This window comes from Leuciscus leuciscus (assembly GCF_965113295.1).
Source record: "Leuciscus leuciscus genome assembly, chromosome: 18".
Lineage (NCBI taxonomy): Eukaryota > Metazoa > Chordata > Actinopteri > Cypriniformes > Leuciscidae > Leuciscus > Leuciscus leuciscus.
In genome coordinates, this window is record NC_138742.1 from 24,798,797 (window position 1) to 24,815,806 (window position 17,010).

The window sequence follows — 17,010 nt, forward strand, 5'->3', positions numbered from 1 at the left end:
ATATGGATCATATCTTTCCTTCAGTGTACATTTTTCATCTGTATTATAGTCTGGCCAGGAAAAATGTATCCGATCACATGAAAGTAATTCCACAAATTGTGAGAAACAAGTTATGAACCAAAGTTTATTACTTAGCGTTAGGAATTTTTTCATATCTCCTGATTTCACTTTAAAGTAAAAGTATAAATCCTTAAGTATAAGCGCAACAGTAATAGACTGAAAAAAAGTTGCTTAAGCTGCCTTAAATTACAATCAACTTTAATCATTTCAACTTAAATTACATTAAACTGACTATAAAAAGTCGAATTTTGTATAACTTAGGGTTAGGGTTAGAAGTAGGGTTAGGGTATAAAAAGTAAAAAATTGCTTAACTTATTTTGATGAGTTAAAGCAATGTAAAAACATATGTTGTCATAACTTATTGATCATATAAAAAGAAAAGCGTCAATCCACCAGTCATCCAGTAAATGACTAATATTCGCAGTTAGTCTAACAGAGTTTCGTGATATCATTCCTCTGAGAACAGTACGAGTGGGAACAGTGGTAACTGCCGACTCGTTCGGCAAACTCTGTGACATCAAGATAATAAGATCTCATAGGAAGACAGAGAGCAGAACTACATCAAAGCTCAGGAATGTTTTCCCCCCGAGGTGCCTAAAATGAAAAGAAGACGGACCCTGTCAAGCTCAGAAGGTCTGACAGTGTGACGTGTGGACCGAGGTGTATTACACATCTGTCTTTAGGGGGGCAGGTGTCCACGGCTTTTTGATGCTCCTGTCAGAGAGGATTGTGGGAAGAATGGACAGCACCTCTGAGCATTACGCAAGCAGTGCCATGTAGAAAACAAGAAGTGTCTACTTCACAGTGTCAACAGCAGTTACATTTGAATAACGTGCAATCAGTCCCCTGCAGCTGTTTACCGGTGTAGGCGTACAACGCCTGTTTACATTGTCGTGGGATCAGTTCAGTTGTTGAGACTGGGATTGCGGATGGGGGAGGTCGAGAGAAACAATGCAAAAAGCAGCCGCAATACTTTCCGTATGGAAATTAGGACACCAGCCACTCACAGCAGAATGTTGATGGCTGACTTTGAAGTCAATATAACATTTCACTGACATACAACTTCTATGAACACTTAAGCTAGGATAGAGTATCCGATGAACCGGAGCGGGCTGCAATAAAGATTAAGCGACAATTACTGTGTAATAGCTTCTTGAGGAGAGACGAACATCTCTCTCTTTGACAGGAACATGGGTAGATCTAACTAATGACTAACCACTGAAAGCTCCTGCCAACTCTATCTAGAGTGTAAACAGATCAATTTAGTGCCGAGGTGCTTGCCGTAGAGTCCTCGCAATGAACTTTCACATACTAAACTATTGTTCAAAAGCATGTAAACATAATACCCTCAGATATTTATAGACACTTCATCCTGACCTGAAGGTCCTCTATCCATTTTTAAATTGTTATGAGTTCAACAAGTCTGCAAAAGCTTTGTAAGTTTGTAGGTATTTTTTTGTATACTAATTCTCTTAAATTGTAGTGACAAATCTTTTCTTCAAAATGACATTTAAAGGGACACTTCACCGATTAGCATTAAGGTTTGTATCGGTAGAAACCCGGTAGTATTTTCGAATGGCCGTGCTTCCCTCCCTCATATCCCCCTGAGACGAGAGATTTCTGTATTGTGTGTCTGGAAAAAAACCTCAGATGACGGAAAGATCGTCATTTCGCGTCATCGAAGGCTTTTTTGGCCAGAGGCGAGAGACTACAGCCAGTAGTAGGAGCTCGTTCCGCATGTTTTCAACCTGCCCATAGGGGGATCTCACGATAAAACGGTGTCTTTTCGGTTTCGAGTCAACTAGTAGCCTAGTTGTATAATTTCTTCCGATACTGCCCTCTCTTACCGGTAGGCGTGGCTTGTGAGTGGCCTCGTAGGGCAGCGAAGCAAGTGCATTCTGGGAGTTGTTGTCTTTCATCCACATGAGTCAAAAATACATTTTCTGGCTTTTCTCAGTCTAGAAGGCACCAACTTCTGAAATAATTTCACATTTCTACTACATAAACTACCCAATTTAAATACACATTCATCTTTTCAGCAGTGAAATATCCCTTTAAGTAAAACAGATTATTGACAGAATGTAGGGCAGGACTTGGTTTTATGCCTCAGTTGTTGATTGGATGGAGGCAGATCTGAATGCAAGCTTATCATTTGTGGAGGGGCGGGGTCTAAGCAGACTAAATGATTGGAGAAGTCCTGCATACATCACCAGAAATACGCCTGTTCTTTCACTGAAAGTTATGATATTGATTACAAGTTCTGAGGTAGGGCGGTGCGATTGATCGTAATTGATTTCGATTTTGGCTTCCAAAGATTATGAAAACTAGACAATGGACGTAAAACGGGTATTGTGCCACTTCCCCATTCCGTCCAGCGCACCTTCCTTTCCTTCATAGCAGTGCACTTTCATTCCTTCCAAACTTAACATCCAAATCAGCCGAATAAGTGAATGTTATAAAATGCAGTCTACTGTTGCTAAACTGCGAGACGTGCCTGATATTAAACAGTGTTATTAAAAGCGCATTAAGCCGCGAAAGAGATACTGTTCCCTAGGCGGCTCTTCGAGATGGAGCCGAACCATAGACTGTAAAAACAAAGAAGCTGAACGTGCTTAAGAAAAGTATATACTGTGGGCTTCAGATACGCACCTAAACGGTCAAAAGCCTACACACAAACATGTTGAAATGCTGTTTTGGTAAGTAACCTCATAAACACAGTCGGATATCTCTTAAGTGAGAAATAAAACGTGTGTGTAACAGTTTATTGGATCCGTGCAGCTCTTAAAGTGACATCAGCCTAATAAACCTGCTGCAGTCATTACTGTTACTCAAACAATAAAAGACCAAGATAAAATCGTTCACTGCTCTTGAATGAATAAACTGTAGTTTTAATAATGATTAGTCTATATTTAATGTATACATGTATACAAATATAGAAAAACAAAATGGCTTCTGCATTTAATTCATGTGCGATATGAAAAATATGGTTATACGGTAATATGGTAACACTGATTTTAATAGTGGTGACAATTCAACAGAAGTAGTTGAAAATCAGGTTGATTACTAGTCTGAATACTAGATGTTTCTGTAATAATAATCATAACATTACATTATAAAATATTCAAAAATCTATAAATATAATTGTATGGTTTGCTATAACATGTAATATTATTTCACATATATATAAAATATGTATTACTGTACTTTCGACCTGTATGTTTTGCATCTGACAGCGTTGATGCATTGAATGATCAGCATTGAAACACATTTTGCCAGAAAAAGAAACCCTGTTTTAACAGATTTATCCAAAACAATTCATTGGTACATGAACTTTTGCAGTGTTGTAATCCTGTGTTATCCCAGTACTCATAAATGTGTATGACACAGAACGAGAAAGTTCAATTGGGATGACTGAAGCCCCATTCGTGAAAGAGCAAGAAGCACTCAACTGGTCATAAAAGTGCCTTTTACAACTCTGGGCTATTTTATGAAGGGTCCAACTACTTAAACACATGTTCATGCTTAACTCAGATCAAGACAAGAGTTCAAGGCAAGCACACACAATGTTTAAATAATGTACTCAATGTGTGTCCAGTGCAACAGCAGCATTACAACAACAACAAAGCAAAAGGCAGGCGTGTGTTAGAAACTAAACAGCTCACATTGGCAACATGGTGAACACGTAATTATCGGTGTGAAATGCACATTTTTTTTCCAGAAAACAAACTTACCAACTGAAACGTGCAGAGAAATATCAGGGTGCACCGTCCGCTGCAGCAGCCCATTGTGTAGTTAAAGCGAGATAATGGGATCCTGAATATAGCAATGAGTCTATGAGCAGAAAGTCCTAAACAAACACAGAGAAGCGCGTCAGTCTCTGTCCGACACAAAGCGGCTCCGTTCCCATTGTTTCCTGCGGCGCTCAGTGAAACGCGCGTGGAGGTGTGAAAGCGCGTCGCGTCGCGGGAGGAGTGTGTGAGACTCGGGTGTGAGTGAGTGAAGTGCGAAGAAAGAGGCAGAAAAAGAAGAAGAAGAAGAACAAGGGGTAGACGGGGGTAAGAGGGGCGGGGGAGCAGGCAGAGGGGGTGTATGTAAATCACAATGGCTTGTTCTCTCTCCCTCACACACACGCACACACAGGCTGTGTGTGAATAAACCACAGCCTGTGACTGTTGTAGTTTCGAAACCTAAAAATGTATAGGAACCATAGGAAAACCTTAAACTTAACAAGAGCTGGTTGTCCCAGCTGATATCCCTGCCTGATCAGCTCAAAAGTGCCCAAACCCCCTCTGAAACCAACATACCAGTTTGAGAGACAACCTAAGACCAGTCAACAAGCTTAACCCTTAATAACCATATCTAGAGACCACGTCCTTGCTAAGAAAGAAAGAAAGAAAGAAAGAATAAAGAAAGAAAGCACAAACCAGCCACAGATGGTCTGCTGGTTTTTAAATGTAAAAATGCAGAAAGTTGTATGTGATGTGTAGGTTTAGGTGTAGAGTTAGTGTAAGGGTCATATACAAGAAAAATATACAATTTGTACGGTATAAAAACCATTATGTCTATGTAAAGTCCCCATAAAACATGAAAACAACCGCGCGCGCGTGTGTGTGTGTTCATGTAGCAACTAGCAAGTGCCACAAAAGTCACAAAGTGTCATACCATTCCCATGAAGAAGAAAAATAAAAAATAGAACCTTTTTTAGACAAAAGTGAGGAAGAGCACCAGAGATTAACCAACTGGTCCTCGTTGAAACCAGCGAAGACCAGCAAACCAGTTTAGACATGTGTATGTTTTTCAGCATTGATAACACAATCATTGTTGTGTTTTGCAATTCAGAAAATATAACAATCTAACAAACAAGCAATCTAACATTAGCCTAGTCATTTAGCACTGGTTTATAAAAAATATTTTTATATTAATATTCTGAGATACAGATATATTTTGTGTGATCATCTTTTATCATTATTTGTTTGTCTATTTAATTATTTGACGGTGATTACGAACACTATGTTTTTCTTGAAAACGTGCCATAATTCTTTTTCTTTCTTTTTTTTTTTTGTAACGTGTGTGGAGTAAAAAAAAAAAAAGAGCACTGAGATACACATGTCAGATCTGTACTTTCACAAACTTTAGACAGAAAATGCATTGTGTATCTGCAGTTGTCTCTGTTTAAAGTCTGCACTCTATGATTTATGATTTTTAGATGGAAGGAACTAATGTTCGCCTCTTTGAAGTCTATTACCAAATCCAAGGCGCCATCTGCCGGTTGTTTTTCAAAACTGCATCCTATTATATGTTTTTTTAAATGTGAGTTGTTGGTGTTATGTATCCCTTAATTGTTCACATTAAAATATTGTCCCCCTACATTTAAATCTACTGTATGAAAATGAGCCAGACAGCAAATAAAGGAGGAAATGCAGTCAGTGCTGAACGTAAAGCAGGATTTATTCTTTGCTGCTTTGACTGGTGTTGTAGATCTGCACTTACAATGGAAGACTATAGGGCAATGCATTGACAATTTTTTTGTAAAGACATTAAGTTTTGATCAAAACATAACTGCTCAGTCGGTTCAGAGAGACACTCAATTTTGTCTTAAAGTCCATCTGCCTAATACATTCCCCTTTCATACCCCCCGTTTCCCCTGCTCTACATATTCAGATCCATATTTATTGACATAGTAAACAATATACTTTGCCAAACCACTGTAAATATCACACACATGCATATATTGAATGTATTAATGATGCAGTTAGTGTTATTAATATCACTTGTTCTGTGCAAACCCTTGTTTCAGCTGTGGCTCGGTCTGTGCTGATCCATTATAGAGAAGCCTTTAAAAGCGTCTGCTTCCTCTCTGAGCGTGAAGCAGAGTGATGAATCTTTTACAGGTTCAGCCTGTATTGCCATGGAACACGTCACTTCTCGTTACATCACTGTAGCCTCTGCTTCCTCTCTTAAAAGCTTCCCTCCTCCCTGCCACACACACACACACACACACACACACACACACACACACACACACACACACACACACACACACACACACACACACACACACACACACACACACACACACACACACACACACACACACACACACACGCTCAAACACAAACTGCTATAAATAGTTTTGTGATATTTTTGGATGAGAGAACAGCAGAGACTGTTCTTTGAAGAATATTTGGTTATTTAATTTACAAAGATTATTTGATAATATTAACAATTTCATGAGTCATTTGTGCACTTTATCTCATTTTTATTTATTTCATTTTTTATTTGTTCACTTGTTTAGTTTGAAGAACATTGTTTTTTGTAAATATTTAATTATAATGTACAAAAATTATTTCATATAACAATGATGTGCAAAATTTGATGAGACATTTGTTTGTTTATTTGTTTGTTTGTTTATTATTTTTATTTATTTCCATTTTATTTGTTTATTTTTTGTTTTGCTTTGTATTGTTTAAAGAACATTATTGTTTTGTAAACATTTACATTTAATGTACAAATATAATTTAACGATGTTAACAATGACGTGCAAAAGGATGAGACCAATATTAAATAGTTTTTGCTTTAGTTTGTTTTTTGTTTTGTTTGAAGAACAATGTTATTTTGTAAATATTTAATTTTAATGTACAAAGATTCTTTAATGATATTAATGATTTTCACAATTTGATGAGGGATTTGTGCACTTTATTTATTTATTTTTGTTTGAAGATCTTATTTTTTTTTTATAAATATTTAATTTGAATGTATAAAGATTATTTAATATTAACAATGACTTGAAAAATGTGACATTTGTGCACTTGGGATCCTTAGTGTTTTTTCTTTGTTATAATTTTGATTTATTTACATTTAGTTTGTTCCTTTCCATTTTTTTTTCGTTTCGTTTCGTGTTTTTTTTTCTTCTCTTTTTTTTTTCATTTCGTCTATAGATTTTTATTTGTTCATTTCTATTTTTGTTTCGTTTCGGTTCTGATATGACTTGTTTTACTTTTAAACACCTCAACATTGTCTCTCCACAGCCTGCTTGCTTGCTTTGCTGGTCAATGTGGGCAAACCCTGACTCACACAAGCACCAGCAATTGAAGAAGGTCAAACTGGGTTATACCTCACCGAGTCTGATCTGATCTGAATCTGAATCATCACCTCTCTCCAGTTAAAGTGTGTTGATGTGTGCTCCTCTAAAAGGAGGGTCGGGGCTTCGTATTGTGCACTTTTCAAACAGCAAGACCTAATGCAGACCGACAGGCCAGTTAGCAGACGAGACCTGCGCTATGAGCCAGACATGAATAAAGCCCACAATGAGACTCCAACAAAGACAGAGGAGTATAAAACCCGCCCACACACACACACACACACACACACACACACACACACACACACTCACACACATACACACAAGCGCAAGAGCACTCAGAGAAAGTGAGCTCTCATTGATTATTTTGGCGAAGAAGACCCACAGTCATAAAACAGCTGTGATACAGTAAGTGTTGCCTATACACAGTATATGGGCTAGCTTTAAACACAGCCATGTCTATTTTAGTGGATGTTGCCCACATATGAAAAATAAAAAGAAACATTTTCTGTGCATTATTTAAATAGGCCTACATCACCATAGCAATAGTTAGAAGCTGCTTCAGAAACCAAGCACATTGCTCATTAGTCTTATCCAGTACTTACTTTACTGAGTATTCTGTAATTAGTTTGAAACATTTATGTAAAGTGTGACAGCTATTATTTGATTAAAACTATTGAGTTCTACAGTGCACGTTACAAAAAAGAGGTAGACAGTCTAATGGAGGCAGGACAATACAAAAGGCCTACTTTCATTGTATTAATCCCAGAGGTGCAATTTAGCGCAGGCAAACAGAACACTGAAGCAGACACTGAGACATAGAAGTGAAGACCTAAACAGCATTTGGTAAATTAAACGAGTAATACATCTTATAAAACATGCAGTGTAATGTACACTGAGGTATTAATATGTAGGCTAATATTCAATGCAATCTTGAACCCACATTTCAGAATCTCGCCAGAAGTAGGTCATCGAGTTACTTTTTGCCTGGTACTTTTATGAGTAATATACTTCTTTTGTCACACACCGTTTATTAGGGAAGTATGCCATTTTGGACGCAGCCTAAACAATTTATGAGCGAGTCATTGAATGATTCGTTCAACCACTTTGTTCAAAACACAGAATTACTATAGGGAACAAAATACTGCTACTGTGTGGTGCAAATGTTGTGATGTGTCTTTGTTTGGAAATGTTTTCTTTGATAAAAACAGACAAAGCAGCTATAGTAATATTCTATCTAAAATGTAAGCTATTCAACATTACTTTGTTTTATACAACAGTTTGATACAAAATAAGTTAATGTCACACAGTTGTGCTGCCTTAGACTCCAGTAACTCCAGTAAAGGCTCATTCTGTTTCTAACGTGACGTTTTAAGTATTCAATCTACAATTTGAATACAGGAGACCAGCTGGCTTGCCACGTTACATGTTTGACGTATATAGGCTATATGGGGTAAGTTGTCACAGTGGGAACCATTTATGAAGCACCAAAAAAAAGGCACGATGCAACCAAAATGTGTAACGTACAAGTGTAAGAGTAATGTACAAAAAGTCAAACAATTGTTTTAAACAACAGAACAGATATTGTATAAGGAACTTTATATTAGGCATATTACAAACTGAAATAGGCCATGAGTGTCACCAACCTGACATTTATTAGACAAAGTTCAGCCTTTAGGTTAATATCTACCTTCATTAGTTGGATTTTGCCAAAATGTTTATACATACATACATACATATACATATACATATACATATACATATACATATACATATATGTATATACACACCCACAACAGCTATTAGAAAATTATCATAGCCTACTGTAATTTTAGTTTGGAGGTTAAAGTTATTGTTCGGCCATGGAATGAAAAAAGAAAGAAAGATAATTGCACTAGCCTACTTTTTATCTCAGAATTCTGACTTTTTTTTCTTCAGAATTGTGAGATATAAAATTGGAATTGCTAAAAAAGAGTCCGAATTGTGAGATAAAGTCGCAAACGCGAGAAAAAAAAGTCAGAATTGTGAGATATAAAGTGACAATTACATTTCTTATTTTCTATTCCGTGGCAAAAACAGGCTTCCATAGAAATCAACATGCAAAACCAATGCAAGAGAAATGCCATTTCTGTAACCAGACTTTCAACGCCAAACCTCGAAGGGGTGGTTGATTATGATTTCACTTTTCTAACTTTAGTTAGTGTGTAATGTTGCTGTTTGAGCATAAACAACATCTGCAAGTTACGACGCTCAAAGTTCAAAGAAAAGCGAGTATTTTCTTTTAAAGAAATTGCTTTTTAAGGACTACAACAAATGCCTGGTAGGGACTACACGACATTCCTCCCGGGTTAGTGACATCACCAACCCTAAAATTTACATAAATCCGCCCCTGGAAACGCGATTTATAGATTATCAAGACAGAATATGCTAATCAATGACTAGAAGATAACTACACATCAGCTACATAAATTCATCAACTAACCATTCAGAAATGTCCTGTTGTCACTTCTTCTTGAGTCTCTCCATCTTTCTGACTTTGTTTGAACATAAAAGGCTAAAAGTTTTTGAAATGTGCACTGCAGTCTGTGTGAGGTAAAAGGACACAAGCTGTTGAAGCTCCGCCCCATGTGCCGGGAGCAGCAGCTCATTTGCATTTAAAGGAACAGACACAAAACGGTGCGTTATTGCTCACCCTCAAAAAGTGACACCTTTAACATGCTGTAGAAAAATATCTGTGGGGTATTTTGAGCTAAAACTTCACATACACACTCTGGGGACATCAGAGACTTATTTTACATCTTGTGAAAATGGCATTATACCACCCCTTTAAAGCTCTTGAGAGCCACTGAATAAAGCCACTCCGCTCTCCCCTATATGTAAAAGCAATATATATAAATCTTAAATCTAAATGGTAGTCTACTTCAAATGTTAAGGAAACCTGTTCAAATGGAGGAGGAGTTTTTTTCTCTCTCGCTAAATCTCTCAGAACTGGGCCGTTTCATTTTCCATTGGGCGGCCCAACACGATGAATAGCATAATTTCTCCATTGGGTGGCGCTGATCGGGCTCGCGCAGATGGAGGGATGAGTCTCATCACATGGTCCATCCATATGCCCGGAGAAAGTGAGCGATCATCGCAGTCTCTGCGCTCTCTAAACTCAGTCAGAGAGTAGGCGGCAGTGTACCGCAGATGAACTGAGAGCTGAAGAGCAGCCATGATAGTGAGCCTGAGCCTGCAGCTGTGTGCGCTGGAGGAGAGCTGAGGAGTAGAAGTCTCTTCTCTTCTCCTCTCTATTCTTCTCTTCTCTTCTCTTCTCGCTGAGGATGGCAGGGATGCTGCGCGCCGCATCACTCTCTCTGGCTCTGTGAAACAAACGCACGGTAAGCGCGCTTCATCTTCCCTCACTGACCCTGTCATTACACGTCGAACTTTGAGGGGGTTTCGTCCGTCGTTCGGACGCGTTTTAAGTGTTTGGCTTGGGGGGTTGTTGAGCAGAAGTTTACATGACTCTTATTATGTTTGTCACTTTATATAACTAACGTTCTGTATAGCCTAGTTTGGTTTCAGTAGACATTTCTCAGACTGTAGCCGCCTCGGTCAGTCTGAAACGCGGTTAAGGCTGTGCTGAGGGCTTTTTCAGGAGTCTCGAGATCACTGAATGGAATTTCTGAGCTCATATCGATGTTCTTATTGATTCTGTATTTTCTTGAGAGAGGGGTGGTGAAGGGGAAGAGACTGAGGGTAAATGAATAAGGTAAAGATGGTTTAAAGTGTGTCCTCTTGAATGAATGTTCAGGGTGAAATTCTGCTCTTCTTTTGCTAATAAAAACTACCAAAAAGTAGGCTACCATGGTAAAACCTGTTTTGTGTGGATATGATACCATGGTTCTATCAAGGTTTTTTGGTGGGACTACCATATGGATTTATTGGATATGCCCCCATTGATTTTTTGGGTGTACCATTTGTTTTCTGCAAAAGTGTACCATGGTTCTTCCATGTTTTTTGGCCATTTTTGGGGTATTTCCATGGTTTTATGTAGGCTATATTTACCATGGTAATGCCATGTACCATCCCTTTCTAAAAAGTACTGTGACGCATGGTACAGCACTATGGTGCTCTATTAATTAATAATATTTGATATGGTACTTAGAATTGATATGGTACTTAGTAATTAGAATACAAAACATGTCCAAAATACCATAGTACCATAGTACATATTCAAAAACCCTGTTGGTACCATTCTGTTTTTTGTAGGTATAATGTATTTTTGGACAAATATGATACTGAATATGGTCATCTTCTAGTAGAATGGTATATACAGTATCTATATTAATATCTGATGGCATTACAATACTGTCAAATGTTGTGGTTTGATGTATAGTATTATTACAGTGTGTTTAGTTAATTGTTTTGCACCTGTGATGAAGCAGCTCTTTTCAGTGTCTTCATCCTGAGAGCGGAATTAATGGTGTGTGATCCCTAAGTGTTCAGTTATTCCAGACCCAGCGGGACAGACTTTATTTAAGCAAGAAAGTGACTTAACACCATAGAGCTTATGCCCCCCACCCCCCAGCGCACGCTGACCGAGAAACTGCAAGAGTCTGTCCAATACAGTGAATATGGATGAATGAAATCCTCTTACACTGCAGCTCAAACTCACTGTGTGTGAGTGTGTGAGAGAGATATGCTCTCTACTGAGGGTTTACTGACTGATCAACTGCCTTTTGCACCTTATAATGAAAATTAAAGCAGCAAAATTTCGAGTCATCAGCAGAAAAAATATATTTGTGTTTGATAAAGAAGTTGTATTGTTGTTATTGGTTGAAAAAAAAAGTTTGTCTAAAGCGCCAGGACAGAAATCAACAGTTCACATTCACAGTTTGGGGAGTTCATGAAGTCTTTCAATTTAACATTTTATTATGTACCCACTCAAAACAAAGATTTAGTATCAAAATGTCAAACCTGATGGCTTTCAAGTTCACCTGCAATTTTGCTTTATTAAAGAAATAATAATTCCTCATGAAATATCAATTAATATAATTAAATATTAATAATAATATTTATTACTATTAGTATTGATATTTCAGAAGAAATATTTTTTTATTTAATAAAGCAAAATTGCAGTTGAACAGATTATTGATTAATATGAATTAATATTTCATTCTGATTATGTATTTATTATTATTAATATATCAGGTCAGGATTTTAACCCAGGCTACCTTGCTCTCCAATCCAAAACTAGACAAACGTTTAAAAAAAATTAAGCTGTATGTTATAAACACTTTTTTTCTTTATGTTTTTTTCTTGCATATAGGGCACCATGTGAACCAGCACTGCCACTCGCACATCCTCCAAAAAAAAGAAAAAAATTATATATATATATATTATATATATAAATTTGAAAAAGGTGCATGAAAGCCCCTGTACAAATGCAGACCACTCTTTCACACATATGCAATTAAGCCCACGTGTAAAATAAACCACAAACATTATCAAGACATTCAAAATGGCCCTTTAAGGCCCTTAGCAGCTTTCTCCTGTTCTGTTGCTTGACTCTTTATATATTAAACATGCCACATCCTACAGACAGGCTACAGTGGCTGCATTTTTAACCACACAACCAACCTCGTCTGTGTTGTGTGACGTGACAGACCGTCATGCTGTCGAGTAGGATGCAAAACCTGCTCTCTCTGGGTTAGACTAAAGGTGCCGAATGGGTCAGTTTGTACTCTGTATATGCTTTCTGTGTAGGCGCTGTGGCTTTAATATGCACGCCATGCACTCTTGCCACTGCTGATGTCAAAGTAGATTCAGGATCAAGTAACACTCGTAAGCTTCTGTATCTTAAGACAGATATGAGCTGAAGTGAGTGAGAGAGAGAGAGAGAGAGAGAGAGAGAGAGAGAGGGAAGGAAAATGAACAGTCCCTGTGGATTGGAGTGGAATATGTGTGACGGAGGGTTTAGGGCACCAGACGCACTGACTGTATGAAAATCCCTTAATAATTAACACTACGCATTGCAAGAGGAGGGGTACAAGCGGATGGAAACCTGCTGTGTACGTGACAGTTACGCATACGCAGGGTGGTCAACATGTTTTCTGGAACGGATGAACTGTACTGAGAAGTGTTGGGGGATCTCCCAAAATGAATGAAACATGAAGCTCTTCTTTAAGGTTCTTCAGTGTGTCACCTTAAAGGGATAGTTTGTCAAAAATGAAAACCTCATGTCGTTCCAAACCTGTACGACAACATCAAAGTTCACCTCAACTGTTTGGTTAATATGAACATTCTTCAAAATCTCTTATTTTTGTTCCACAGAACAGGTTTTTGGGTGAACTATTTCTTGAACTAACCCTTAACCCTTAACTACACTGTTGAGCTTGAGGTGTGTTGTTACGAAGGACCTTCAACATCTGGAGGTTCCTTGTAGTGTAAAAATATTCAGAACCAAAAACCGTACTTTTAAAGAATATGTCTTTCTGAGTCTCAAACAACACTGAGACAGTAGTTTTTAAATTATCTTCTTTCATAGAGTTTTGACATTACATGAGGCATTTGACATTACATTTTTACTCTTGTACTTTCCGTTTTCATTTTAAATTTAGATAAAATGTTTGTCATTTTGTTGTGTTTTTGTCATTTTTAATGGTTATTGTTTTTTTAAATATATCTCTAGTTTTTTATTAATTATTCATTATTTCAGTTTTTGGTTATTCAGATATTTTTGTACATCATGTTAAGTTAAATGAAAATGTGAAATGTTGCTTTGGCAACTAGCTGAAAAAAAGAGGTTTATTTCAGCTAAGGTTTATTTATTAAAAAAAATAATAAAAAAAAATTCCAGTTTTGGTTTTATTGATAACCCTGGGGTGAATAAATGATGTCATAGTTTTAAACACTCTAAAAATAATTCAGGAGACCATAACAATAACTTAAATAAATGCATGGTTGCAATTTATTTATTTAATTAAACCTTTTAAGTTGCAAACATTTTGTTGAGCGCTGTTGACATAATAATGTTGATCATTACATTAACTTAATATTGTGTGTTATTTAAACTCAAATTTCTGTGTTAATTGAATTCTTTAAAAATTAAGTTGCAGTTACTTAATGAAATTGTCTTGATAACTTTGGAAACTGGACTGGATCAGGAGAATAAATGTTGAAATGAAGTGTTATTTTATATGCTTTTCAGTGAAGGGAAAAACCTGCTAGTGTTTATTGCTGTTATGTTTGACATATAAAAGCGTTTCCGTCTAAGGCGGTTATGGTATTAATAATTTAGAACCATATTAAAGCCCTTTTATGCTGAAATAGTTCTTTGTATTTGGGTTTATGCTCAACATTAAATCAAAATTGACCATGTTTACCTTCTTCATGCACGCTTCTGGTCTCATTGGGAATAACTCATTATGCTTTTTATTTTTTATAAAAAGAAAAACCGCTTGTCTTCATGAATGTAGACCTGGAAGTAAATGTGTTAAATGATGACAATTTACTCTTGTTTTCATAAAACCTAAAAAGCGGGTTTCTAATCAGCACCAAAAAAAGGCTTCCACAAGCCAAAGAACCCTTATTTGCTGCCATTCAGAATCCATTTTTCATAAGAGTCTATTGGTTTCTGGGTTTTTAGAGCACCAGTACACAGATGGTTCTCTTTCTGAAACTTTTTGAAAAACTTCTCCTGTGGTGTCAGGCTGCAAAACCCTTTCCGAACCTTTACTTTTAAGAGTGCAACCGTGTTGTTATTCACACCTGAACAGGAGAATGACCTGCATGCGCTTGGTTCACATCAGACATCATCTTCTGTCTGAGAGTCGATGACCCGAGGAACAGCCCTCTCGTTTCTCTCTTTCCACCGTGGATGACAGAAAGTGAGATTCATGTTGCTATTCCTCTCATCCAGGCCGACAGGAACCCCCTCTCTCTCTATTTCTCATCACTGGCTATCATATGGTCAGGAAATAGGAGTGGGCTGCACCAAACTCAATAGGCATTTAAGCACTTAGGAGTATTTCGGGGCCTGTTGTGATACGCATTAGACTAACAGGCTTCATCCATAACACTACACAATATTGATTCATTTCCTCAGGGCGAAGGGCATAATAGCCTTTATCTATTTTCACTCCTTATCACCCTTGTTGCCTAATCACTTTGACTGTTCGCTGCCATTAAAGTGCTTAAAATGCCAACCCCATAATCTCCGAAGGGTAGCAAAAACCTGTCAATAAAGGGATAAAGCATTTGTGTCAATAGAATGGCGTGAATTTGACATTGGTGTGATGTAACCGCGACATGGATTTAGTTTAGTAACATTTCGTGGAAGAGGTCAACGCAGCCACCGGTTTGCGATTGGCATTGATAGTTCCTACTACTGAAGTATGTGTGTTGTTGTGGTGCTCCGTAATATGAATATTAAAGGGGACATATCATGAAAATCGGACTTTTACCGTGTTAAAGTGCTATAATCGGGTCCCCTGTGCATCTACCAACGCAGAAAACGTGAAAAGTGACAACCCAGTAACTTTGTTTTGGTAAGCCTTTCTCTGCAAGCATGTCAAAAAATAAGCCGATCATATTTCGCTCCCCTTCTGACGTAGGAAAGGGATCTTATTATAATATTACCGCCCCTTAATCTGCACATTTCCATCCATGGCGCCGCCATTTGGTTTTCAAGCGACAACAGTGTAACCAGTTCTAATGCAATGGCAAAAGTTGGAGCAAAGCATGCAAACTGTTCTGTCGTTCTGTCTGCACAGCCAATAAAGGGACACACCCAAAAACAGCACGTTATGCTCACACCCAAAAAGTGTCCATTTTAACATGCTATAACAAATTATCTGTGGGGTATTTTGAGCTGAAATTTCACAGACACATTCTGGAGACACCATAGATTTATATTACATCTTGTGAAAAGGGGCATAATATGTCACCTTTAACTAGAATAGGAAACGGTAGAGCTGTGTAGAGAGAGACAGGACACGTACAGATGGTTTTCTCCAGTCCAAGTGAAGGAACTTTTGTATGTGATCGTGGCTAATGCGTATTGACCTATTTTTCTGAGGATGGTCTGAGATCAGCTTTCCATGTCCTCTTTAGGCCCATGCTGAGTCCTGGTTTGTAGTCGGTTTTGCTCACTACAGTAGTTCACAACAGGAAAAGTGCAGCATGAATGTGAGCTGCAGAGCATCCGCCAAGAATTCAGCCACAGATCTGAGAGAGAGGTAAAAACTGAAAGAGATGAAGAGATTTTGGTGGTTGTGGAACATGGTTGACTAGGCCAAAATCTTGTTCTCAACTGATTTTGCTTCAGATCTGAGAATTATTCTGGATATCAAGTACAAAATGTTACTTCACTCAAGTATGCAGATGAAAATGTTTGGCAAATGTATTGCAAAAGCATGTTTTTGTGTTGCTGTGGAGGCAACAAATCTCAACACTCTAGGGGGCGCTAGGGGACACATTGACATTTAGGGTCCAGATTTACTAAACAAGGCGAATTAGCGTGAGAGCATAATCCCACAAAAGCGCCGATGGGAGTGGAAAGTTCTGCGCATGATCTGACGACACGCAAATTAAAGGGGTGGTTGTATATGATTTCATTTTTCTAACTTTAGTTAGTGTGTAATGTTGCTGTTTGAGCATAAACAACATCTGCAAAGTTACGATGCTCAAAGTTCAAAGAAAAGGGAGTATTTTCTTTTAAAGAAATTGCTTTTTAAGGACTACTAAAAACGGCTGGTAGGGACTACACAACATTCCTCCCGGGTTAACCCTAAAATTTACATAAACCCGCCCCTGGGAACGCGATTTATAGATTATCAAGACAGAATATGAAATTTTCACTGCATGTCTGTGTGAGGTAAAAG

General features: G+C 37.6%; 2 protein-coding genes across 3 annotated transcripts in view; one reads left to right on the plus strand and one right to left on the minus strand.

Moving 5' to 3' along the window:
* nkain4 (sodium/potassium transporting ATPase interacting 4) overlaps positions 1–4,122 on the minus strand; it is a 57,902-nt gene extending 53,780 nt beyond the window's left edge. Inside the window, exon 1 of one of the 2 annotated variants that reach the window (XM_082145283.1) lies at positions 3,792–4,122. In XM_082145283.1, the coding sequence (XP_082001409.1) occupies positions 3,792–3,845 (54 nt within the window). In that variant the 5' untranslated portion in view covers positions 3,846–4,122. The remainder of the gene's footprint in view (positions 1–3,791) is intronic. The other variant, XM_082145282.1, reaches the window with a different exon arrangement.
* A 6,138-nt stretch (positions 4,123–10,260) lies between these two features.
* Positions 10,261–17,010, plus strand: part of LOC309480584 (uncharacterized protein) — a gene marked incomplete at its 3' end in the record, with an annotated part of 48,602 nt that continues 41,852 nt past the window's right edge. Inside the window, exon 1 of the mRNA XM_082145173.1 lies at positions 10,261–10,521. The remainder of the gene's footprint in view (positions 10,522–17,010) is intronic.